Source organism: Chenopodium album, chromosome 14 (genome assembly GCF_948465745.1).
Source record: "Chenopodium album chromosome 14, dcCheAlbu1.1, whole genome shotgun sequence".
Taxonomy (NCBI): Eukaryota; Viridiplantae; Streptophyta; class Magnoliopsida; order Caryophyllales; family Amaranthaceae; genus Chenopodium; species Chenopodium album.
Genome location: NC_137847.1, coordinates 12,171,653 through 12,182,923, shown reverse-complemented (window position 1 = coordinate 12,182,923; position 11,271 = coordinate 12,171,653). Strand labels below are relative to the sequence as shown.

At 30.4% G+C, this 11,271-nt stretch overlaps 1 protein-coding gene and 1 pseudogene across 1 annotated transcript; both read right to left on the bottom strand.

Moving 5' to 3' along the window:
* Positions 1-2,358: 2,358 nt before the first annotated feature.
* On the bottom strand, positions 2,359-2,676 carry LOC145577788 (cytochrome P450 72A397 pseudogene; annotated as a pseudogene).
* A 65-nt stretch (positions 2,677-2,741) lies between these two features.
* Positions 2,742-10,395, bottom strand: LOC145578925 (cytochrome P450 CYP72A616-like). The gene is made up of 4 exons (XM_081636223.1): positions 10,306-10,395; positions 5,470-5,720; positions 3,323-3,411; positions 2,742-2,784 (listed from the first exon to the last, which is right to left on the bottom strand). Exons 1-3 carry the CDS (start codon positions 10,390-10,392, stop codon positions 3,393-3,395), a joined length of 357 nt encoding a protein of 118 aa, XP_081492349.1. The 5' UTR covers positions 10,393-10,395; the 3' UTR covers positions 2,742-2,784; positions 3,323-3,392.
* Positions 10,396-11,271: the final 876 nt, after the last annotated feature.

The following is an 11,271-nucleotide window of genomic DNA, read 5'->3' as shown; positions in this document are numbered from 1 at the left end:
GTCCACGGCAAGGGTTCAATAATATTGTAGTTGGATGGGGCTTGCAAAGAGCTTTCCAACGATATATTATAAGCCCAATTCTGATGAATAATAAGGAAGTTATGGCCAAAATACTAAACTGGGCCCGGTTTGATTTTTACTTGCGGCCTAATGATCTAGGGGAGGGCCCAATGTTAATTATTATTCCTAAAGTTATTAGAATTGATTATAGTCTTTTAGAATTCTCTAGAAGGTTCTCTTTAGTCCTAATAGAATTAGAATTAATAATTATATTTTGATAAAGTTTTATTTGGAATAAAATATTATTTTATGAAAGATACGATTTCAGTTTCATACGGACTTTACAAATCAATTTTGATTCATATGTGAACTCCGTGTTGAAAGCGCGTAGAAATTCAGGCCTGTCGTCACGCGACAAGCCTTGTCGCCTGGCGACAAGGTCGGTTTTGCAGCGACAGCGTGGAGTTTTATTCCTTATCAAATTCCACTTATTTCCGGACTATTTTCTTATAAATAGGGTCCTAAACCTCCGTTTTTATTCACCAATTCTCATCATCTTCTACAACAATCTCTCTCTTTCTCTCTATGCTCTCATCTCTCTAGCTCTTACAAAATTCCGCATTCACGAGATCTAGACACACCTAGCCAAGTTCGAAGTTGCCTTCGCCCTAGACGTGAAAGGTTATAATTTCTGAGGGTTTGGTCCCAAATCTCTCTTTCAATTATTTGATTTAATTGTTTGATTTTATATTTTCCATGAAGTTACTAACGCGTGTATTTTGTTATTAGAAAGAGATACGAGGCATCCAAGTAAGTACTTTAATTGTTTAATTGATATTATGATATAGAAATCATGTTAAGATTGTTATTTTAGTTCCTAGTATCATGTTAGGATGCTTTCCTTAGTATGATATTTAGGGTGATTTGCTTATATCAATTATGATTTCTAGGATGCTTCCTATTCTCTTTTCTAATATCATGTTAGTATCATGTTAGGGCTAAAGCTTTGATCTTTAATGCTTAGTGACATTCTAGGGTTTGTTATTAATCTTGTTAGTATCATGTCTAGGATCTTGCTATTATATTTAACCTTTATTATTAACATGATTATAATTGTTATGATTATCGTGATTATTATGTTGCTTGATGATTATTATTGTTATTGCTTGATCACGCCTTTTATGCATGCCTAAAGGGAATTTGTACTTGTAATCACGCTTAATAATATAATTAATAATCTTGTTTAGGCTAATATGATTATAATTCAAGTAATCGCCAATAATAGTTTTGCTTGTGCATTAAGTTCAACCAACATAGATAAACAGGTTTAGGGTTAATCTGTTGATTGCATGTTAGTCAGAAAGCGCACATGAATACGAGAAGAATAAAGTAGAGGCCTATTTAGGGTAGGTTCAATTTCTTTTAGGTTGGATTTGTACCTTCATCCCCGAACCCTATTTGGTTCAAGACCTTTTGGAGTTGACGATCTCATGGATCGTTAAGGGGTGTAATCTTCACCTTGTGAACGGTTTACAAGTTCCTAAAACTTGTTGGCGACTCTTTTGCTCTAGCTTCCTTCCCTTTGGACGCCACCATGCTTAAGTGTATGATCACAGTGGGGTTCAAGCTGGGGGTTAATGGCTTGAAATATTCCCTATGCCAACATACCCTTACTTTTTCACACTTACTTTTTAGTTTATCAATATGTCACATGGGCAATTTTGTATTTTTACCTTTCTCTCTCTTACTTTTTCCACTACCAAAATATTTGTACCCAACCCCTATGATGCAATAATAAAAAACGGAGGAAGTATTTGTTTACTGTAGAAAGATGTGCTCTTTTGGATTTTTTTATTGCTAAAAAACTAAGTGGGGCAAGCAGTGGGCCCATAAATTTTATAATGGTGGTCCCTTTCCAAAATTGGTAATGTGTCAAGTATTGTGAGATGGCCAAAAAAGGGGAGTGTTGGGATGGAAGGGTTGAAATAATTTTCCATTTAAATTTCCCTAATTGTTCCGTATTCTCAAGACTCAAGAGACCCAAGGTAGCACAAACGATGACATGCTACATCAAACCATTTCTCATGTTAAAAAAAAAAAAATAAAATAAAAAATAAAAAATAAAAAATAAAAAATCAAAAACAAAAACATCAAACCAATTTAAAGCAAATGTAACTATAAGAGCAAACTAACAAGAAGTTAAACCTTAGCCGGAAGTACTGCTTGAGCGGCTTTTTCAACTAGTTCATCAAAATCATACAAAGTATAGTTGAACATAGCCATTGTAAAATTTATTACAATTCAAAATATTGATTAAAGATATAGAGAATGATTTTCGTAGCATAGCATTAAGATAACCTAGATCTTGTGCGAAATAAGTTGTGCACCATATTGAGGCACCAATGCCAATTCATATATTGGTGCATGAACATAAGATGGGGAGAGCTCAAATGAGAAGCGTTGAAGAATCTTTGTCAAAGCAAGCTTAGACTCTATCAATGCATAATTTTTTCCAACACAAATTCGAGGTCCACCACCAACAGGGAAAAAAGATCCCGGAACTTTCGATGCACTTAACACTCCTTCTGAAAATCGATTCGGATTGAATTCAGATGCATCATCTCCCCATAGTTCACGATCTCTATGCACCATGCTCAATGGCATACTTATCTCCATTCCACTGAGTAGAGTTAGTTGCTTCAAATTTGTATTTGTGTGGATTATTCGAGAGAGAGTTGCAATTGGTGGGTAGATTCTCAATGTCTCATTTATAATCATATTCATCTGCAATTTAGAATGACAATGTGTGAGTGTATGTAAAATCATGAAGCTCAAGAAAATAACTCCAGCTACTTCCAAACTTCAATAACTTGTTTGAAATAAATTAATTATACTTAAACTTGTAAATAAGCAGAGAAAAACAATGTAAGAGAGAGTGTTAAATCATATATGGAGCTCAAGGAAATAAATCTAATTCCAAGTTTCAACGTGTTCTCTTTAGTTTTTCTTTAAGAGTTATTCTTGTTTGAATATGACCATATTAAACTACACCACATTAGAACTTCAAATTTCTATTTACTTAATAAGCTTCATAAGTTTTTCGTGAAGGGTTATTCTTGTTTGAATATGACCACATTAAACTACACCACATCAGAACTTCAAATTTCTATTTACTTAACAAGTTCTTCATTCTTCCCTATTTAAAATTTTAAGTGACACCCTTTACAGATACAAAGGTTTATACAATCTAGTTGAACAAATCCCATGTATTGATGTATAAGATCGATAATATGGAGTATATATCAAGGAAGAGCGGACTTACTATTTTAAGGCTATTAAGGCCTTTATAATCAGGAGTATAATCTTTCCCAAAATGTGACAAGACCTCTTCTCTAGCTTTGTTTTGCCAATCTGGGTGTTGAGAAAGGAGCACCATTACCCAAGTTAATAAAGAAGAAGTTGTGTCTTTTCCGGCTAACATAAATAACTTGCATTCTTCAATCAAATCTTCCATTGGCAGTCCAACTCCATCTTCTTGAATCTCTTTTTCATTTGATTCTAACATTACACTTAGCAAGTCATCTTTATTCTTATAGTCTGTTATTTGCTTTAATTTTTTTCTTTTATCCACCAATGCCTTTGCAGTCTCGTTGATTTCTCGATCTAGTTTCTTTCTCCTACGATTAGCCTTGGTGGGTAGATATCTGAAAGTTTAAGATCAATATTTTCCGAGTTAGTGCAAAATGTATGATATATATCGGAAATTCAAACATTTAACTTTGTTAAGAAGTGTATGTTCTTCAGAAAGTATATTTTCCATGTGACGTCCTTCTCATGCACTAGAAACATGCCACATCATTCGATCTAGTTCAAACATTTTATAGTGACCATAAAAATGCTTTTCATAATAATTTTGAACTGAAATACATCCTCTGTTTTTTTAGTTGATACCTTTCTATTATCATGCTTACCAACGCATGTTTTTAATGATTAATATCTCTAATTATCAACATTGTAAAAATTTTAAAAGTAGGTATTAGGAAAAAATATATATTGAAACAATTCAAACAAGATCCTATGTAAATATGTTTTATCGTATCTATAAATCACAAAAGTGAGTCAAAATATATTGTGTGAATAGTATAAAAGTCAAATGGTGTTAATTTAAAAAAAAAAAAAAATCGGAGAATTTTAAGGTAACAAGCTTACAATCTAAGCTATATTATAATAATGCTTTCACACTAAAATCAAATTACAAGTATATAAGAGGAACATGGGGATTAGGCGGTGTTTTTCACGTTGTGTTTGTTTTTCGCTATTTTCTAATTATTTGTTCTGTGTCATTTATATACTTGTACATAATCTGCACTGAACACAAATAATACAACCATGATAATTTAAGGAATTTAAAGCAATATCTCAAGATACAGCCCGGCTACACATTTATGAAATAATTTTTTAAGACATTAAATTCAGAAAATTTGATTAGCTAAACTTTTATATGATTTAAGGTGATTAAACATACTAATTTATGTGAGTGCGCTAGTACATTACACCCATTGAATACAAATCTCAAATTTTTTTTTCTATTTATAAACATCCGATCGTTTTATTATAGGGATGGCAATGGGACGGGTCGGAAGCGGAAGATGATAGCTCCACACTCCACACCCATACCCGCCTAAAAATCTTATACTCATCCCCGCTCCACCACCCATGGCGGGTACAATATCTATATCCATATCCGCCCCGTCGAGTACAAGTTAATATCCATTCCCGCGCCCACCACCCATTTGGATATCCGGCTCATATATCCGCTGCCATAATTATATTGTATGACAATAATATGAAGAATTATCATTTATAATAAACCTTTTTTTCATCCACTTGACAAAATTCATATGACGTTTGTATTATTAGTAAATATTTTATATTTATTATATTATAGTCTAGATTCTAAGCTTTTCCAAACTTTTTAAAACCTTTACAAAAAGTAGTATAAGGCGGGTATGAGACGAGTGATGGGGAGGGGCGGGGATGGGACGAGTTTACTCTAAAATTCATACCTGCCTCACCACCCATATGAGTATAAAATGAATTAGTGGTAACCTAGCTCCTTTTTTTCTTCTTAATGTTCACATCTCCATAACATTTCAGTTTTCTATGCTAGTAGGATAAGTATATGATACATTAAATAGTGTTTTTTCTGTGTGGCCGAATTCAGAGGTCACTCAGTCAGTAGGGTTACTCAGTCGGTCATGGATAGATTACTTATAGTGGGGTTACTTATTCAGGGATTACTTATATATAAGTAACCCTTAGAAGTAACTCCGATCATACTATGTGACTAACCACATATAAAAAATTATGTACAATAAAAAACATACAAGAATTTGTTTCTAGTTAAAAGTTTGTGCGTCACACTGGCCAAAAGACTAGCTTGAATTAAAAAAATTGTATCGATCATACCTCCATCCTGGAATGTAGTTAGTCATGGTCCGCATTGCTTGAAAATTGAGGGATAAAACTTCTTCTTGGAGCTTGAATAGTTTTTCACCTTCTTCATAAGAGCTTCCAAAAGATGTTATTGCAATTACGTCGCCGGAATACATACTAAGAGAGGAATACACATCGACTTCAGCTGAACCAGTTGTTGCTACCATTTCATCCCATTTACGTATCATTTTGTCACAACATTTTTCCATAGTTGGCAACATATTCTGAACATGATACCACATTTAATCAATGTAACTTAGAAAAGAAAATCCATAATGCAAAGAAATGTGACAATATAAAACATAGGAAAATTTGCCAAAAAAATATTTTAAAAGCACCATTTTACAAAAAAAAAAAACTTTTAAAAGCTTTATAGCAAAATAAAACCCAATTTATAACATTTTGGCAAAAAAAAAAAAACGCAATTATAAATTTTTTTTTTCGTTGAAGATAATCTAATTAATTTGCTTAATCAGCCTCTAATTTCTTTTAATTCCAACTTAATCATTTAATAATTAAATTAATTTATAAGTTAGAAAAAAAAAACCACCGCTCTAGCCCCACCACCATACAACAACCCCCTTCCCTTGGCAAGGGCAGCAACCCACCTCTGCAGCCACTTTCTCTCTCCTCCCTTTCACCTTCATCTCCCCCTCCACCAAACTCCACAATCTCAAATTCTGCTATTACCAAACCTCCAAACCATTCTTATCCACCACCATCAAATCCTTCTCTTTCCCATCCTTTCCCAAGAAGAAATCCAAACAATTGCAGTTTGGTTTAAAATTTCTCTACCATCACATACATATATAATCAAAGCCAAAAGTCAAAACAAGCATCAATTGCAAGCATTTTTTTTCAAAACCCTTTTAAAAGATTTTTTTTTTTTTTAAAAGTGCTATATTTTAAAAGCACTGTTTCAAGTAAAGAATTTTTTTTAAAAGTGCTACTCCTTTCATGTTTTAATAAGTGTTACTTTGACCGATACATATTTTTAGGCAATATAATTGACTTAACTAAAAGAAAAGGTATGTGGGTTAGTTTGATTTTTAAAAATTGTAAAAGAAGATAATAGGATTAATAGTTTATTTAAAAGTAATGGATGTGAGAGGAAAAAAGTAGTAGTGTGTTTGTGGGGACCATGAAAGGAGAAAAATATTATACTTCCTCCGTTTCTTTTTAGTTAACACATTTCTTTAGTCATATTTGTCAATGCACGATTTCAACTGTTAATATATTTAATTATCGATAAGTAAAAATTATAAAAAGTTGATATTATGAAAATATATATTGTGACGAATCTAGCAAGATCCCACAAGATTATATTTTTCATTACGTATAAATCACAAAACATGGTAAAAGAAAGTGTGTGAATAGTGCTAAAGTCAAAACGTGTCAACTAATAAAAAATGAAGGTAGTATTTAAATATAACTTCTTGCTAAAAAAGAAAGTGTAACACTTATTAAAACACGATCACATTTAGTAAGTGTAACACTTATTAAATGCACGAACAGAGTATCTTTTAAAAGCGCTTTTGGAAATTCTTTTAGCTAAAACCACATATTGAAACAAGCATCAATTGCAAGCATTTTTTGCAAAATAGCGCTTTAAAAGATTTTTTTGATAAATTTTCCTAAAACATATAGGACGTGTTTGGTGAATAGGTTATAGCTGAAAGTTGAAGCTGATTATGTTAGTTGATTTTGACTAGCTGATTGTATTAACTGATTTGACTAACTTATTTTATTAGCTGATTGTATAAAAGTGTTTGGTAAATAGCTGATAACTTGAAGTTGTTTGAGTATGTGAAATGATCAATAAACTAACTGTGGGGTAGGTAGTTTAGGTAGAATTTTAAATTAAATGAGGGCCTAGGTGTCATTTCACCATATATTAATAAATAAGCTTATTTGAAAAAGCTCAAAAAGAGCTTATTTAGTGGAATGAACTCTTTAAATAAACTTTCCACCAAATATGTTGAATTAACTTATTTAATAGTCAATAAGATAATGTTGATCAAATAAGCTAATTTTATTCAATAAGCTGTTTGCCAAACACAGGCATAATAGTTGTGTTTTTTTTGTCACAATAGCTAGGTGGATTTCAGCTTTTTATTTAAAGCATGATCTATATCAATCCAACACAAATGGCCCGCATTTCGGCCCAAATTGCGACAAACTTACAAAATATGTGCACTCAACAGTAATGGCAAAATATAATGACAACGTTTAACTGAGGGCTTGTTGGATTTTAGATTTTAAAAGTCAGATAATATAGGGTAGTATCTCATAAATTACGCACATCATTCAAATTAGGGCTTGTTTGACACCGTTTTTTGTTTTTAGTTTTCTGTTTTTTTGAAAACAAAAAACCAAAAACAGAAAACAAGAAAAAGGTGTTTCCACTTTTTTGTTGTCAGTTTTCAAAAGTACCATGAATTTAATAAATTTGACCAATTTTTTATTCATTATATGACATATACCATATGATTTTGAAAAATAAAAAACCAAAAAACGGAAAACCACAGTGATGTCAAACGAACTCTTAATTTTTTTAAAAAGCGTAAACTACATTTTCATGGTTTCTAAAGTTTTGCTTTAGATTTCAAAACAAAAGGCGGATAAAGAATAAGTTGGGGCATTTGGTACAAACGTTGGAATCATAATGAAAAGGACACAAATAAGAGCAGAGAATAGAATGTTTAAACTCTTAAATTTTTCTTGTAAAAAAAAAAAAAAAAAAAAAAAAAAAACTCTTACATTTTCATTATATTTGGTTAATCTTAATCATGGAGAAGTATCATTTAAAACTTATTATTATTATTATTATTATTATTTTCAATTTGAAGAGGGAAAGAGTAATTGTTACCTAAGGTTTTAGCGGTGTAATAAATAGGTGGAAAGATTGGAAACCATGCCCCTAGATGATGTCTGATAATGATAATCATCAATACTATATAGTAAAGTAATCACCAAAATTATTACAGAAATACATGTGTCGCGTTAACGTTAAAAAATTTCCCGCCAAAAAACTTTTGTTTTTTATTTTATTTTTTTCCTTAAAAAAATTATACAGCCTAAATAATAGAACAATAACAAATTAAAAAAAATAAAATATTAAATGTATATAAAATTTATAAACAAATACAAACTTATAGTAATATGTAAATATAATTTTTTTTCTTATGAATATCTGAGCGTTGATCGGGCAAAGAACTAGTTGCTTAATTAAATTCATTTATGAAGGGAAAAAAAAAACTTACACTTACCAAACACGCTCTTAATGCGAAATATTACAGTACTTGAAAATTTTGGTTAAGTATTGGCGCATAGCGCCTATATGTTTTAGAAACATATAGGATGGTAAAATGTACCATTACAACATAATAGGTGATAGGTGGTAAATATTTTAGGAAAAAAATACTCAACAACAAAGGATGCCAAAAACTACCACTACATGCATGATAGTACACAAAAAAGCAATTAGTATTATATACTCCTAGATCATGGTACTCCAACCCTATATACATAAATTATTTTGCCTAAGTCTTACGTTATTTTGTTTAAAACCTTTTGTTATTTTGCTAAAATAATATATTATTCACTTATTTACTTTAACATCATGTATATAAAAAAAAACATGCATCTATAAAAATAACATGTACTTATTTAAAAAACAACATATATATAAATTGAAATAATAAGAGGTTCACATCAAAATAACATGGATTTTATAAATCTAGAGTACAACAAAAGAATCAATGTTGAAAAAAAAAAAAATACAACATGCAAATATAAAATAACATATACTTATTTTAAAATAACATGTATATAAATTAAAATAACAAAAAGTTCATATTAAAATAACATCAATTAGTATTATATACTCCTGGATCATGGTACTCCATACCCTATACACTTGAGTTACTTGCCTAAGTCTTACGTTATTTTGTTTAAAACCTTGTGTTATTTTGCTAAAATAATATGTTATTCACTTATTTACTTCAACATCATGCATAAAAAGAAAAAAAACATGTATTTATAAAAATAACATGTACTTATTTAAAAAACAACATATATATAAATTGAAATAATAACAGGTTCACATCAAAATAATATGAATTTTATAAATCTAGAGTACAACGAAAGGATCAATATTGAAAAAAAAAAAACAACATGCAAATATAAAATAACATATACTTATTTTAAAATAACATGTATATGAATTAAAATAACAAGAAGTTCATATTAAAATAATATGAATTTTATAAACCCTAGTGTACCATGAACACGGTACTCCAGGAGTAGCATAGAATTTGCGCATAAAAAAATACTATTAAGACAAATTATACTTTAATGGTACATTATACATGCATAATAATATACAAAAATGTATCATTGTAAAAAATCATCAGATGAAAAATAAAAATAAAAACCCCAAAATACCCTCCTTTATGCATGCTTAACATATAGGTGTTATACGTTTACTCCTTCCGTATTTTAATAAGTGTTACAGTTTGATTGGCACATAGTTTTAGGAAATTTAATAAAAGAAAGATAGTGGGGTTAATAGTTTATTGAAAAGTAATGAATGTGAGAGAAAGTGCATAATAAAAAAAGTAATAGTGGGTTTGGGTGGGGACCATGAGAGGAGAGAGATATAATATTTAAAGATAGTCTTTTACCAAAAAAAAATGTGTAACACTTATTAAAATACGACCGGATTTAATAAGTATAACACTTATTAAAACACGGAGAGAGTATATGCACTCCAAAATTTCACATGGCCGGTATAGAAATAAGGATTACCTTCAACTTTTCGATTTCAAAAGCGGGATTGATGATTTTCCTGACTTTAGCCCAATCTTCACCCTCTCGCATTGGTAATCCAAACATTGTTTTCTTTGCGGGAGACTGTTTGGTGAATACCTCATACTTGGTAAATATCTCCTTAATCAACTCAATCTTTGTAATATTAATCTTTGGATTTCTCCCATACCACATAAAGGACTCCTTCCCTATATAAAAATGTATATTATTAATTGTTTTGTTCACCTTATTTTCACCTATTTCAATTCTAATAAGTTCAATTCAAAAAAGATAAGTCTTGATAAATTTATTTTTTTATTTTATTTTTTTTTTGAAAGAAAGTTTTGATAAGGGTTACCTAAGTTCAAATTACAACTAAAACAAATTCAAATAAGTTTATTTAAGTTTAGATAATTTAAGTTTAGATAAGTAAAAATCAAGTGAATATAACACATCCTTATATTTATGTGTAATGTTTTGATTTTATGCTATTGGTTAAATATCTGAACAACTAAAAATATGCATTGATTAACAACGAACTAGTAAAATACAGGTGTTTAGCTAAAATAAATGGAGAAAGTATTATATATGACAATAATCACTAGAGTACACATTGATTTAATTAAAAAGGTTTTAGAAATATAAATGTTTATATGCATTGAAAAGTTTATATAAATGAAATGAACAACGATAAAAGATACTTCATATTAAAGTAATTATAAGATTTATAACATACCATATTGTTGAATGGTTTGATGCATAAATGGCAAGATACGAGAGACAATATCATGAGTGAGTGATGTGAAGGATTTAGAGAGTGAAGATCTAGCCATGCCAGTGATCTCGGCAAGATCACCATAGATCGGACGGTAGGGATTGCCCCGAAAGCCTTGATCTCTCAAGCACTTCTCCAGCCTCTTTGGCTTCAACCATAGTGAATTGATGAGATGCAATGGCACATAAATT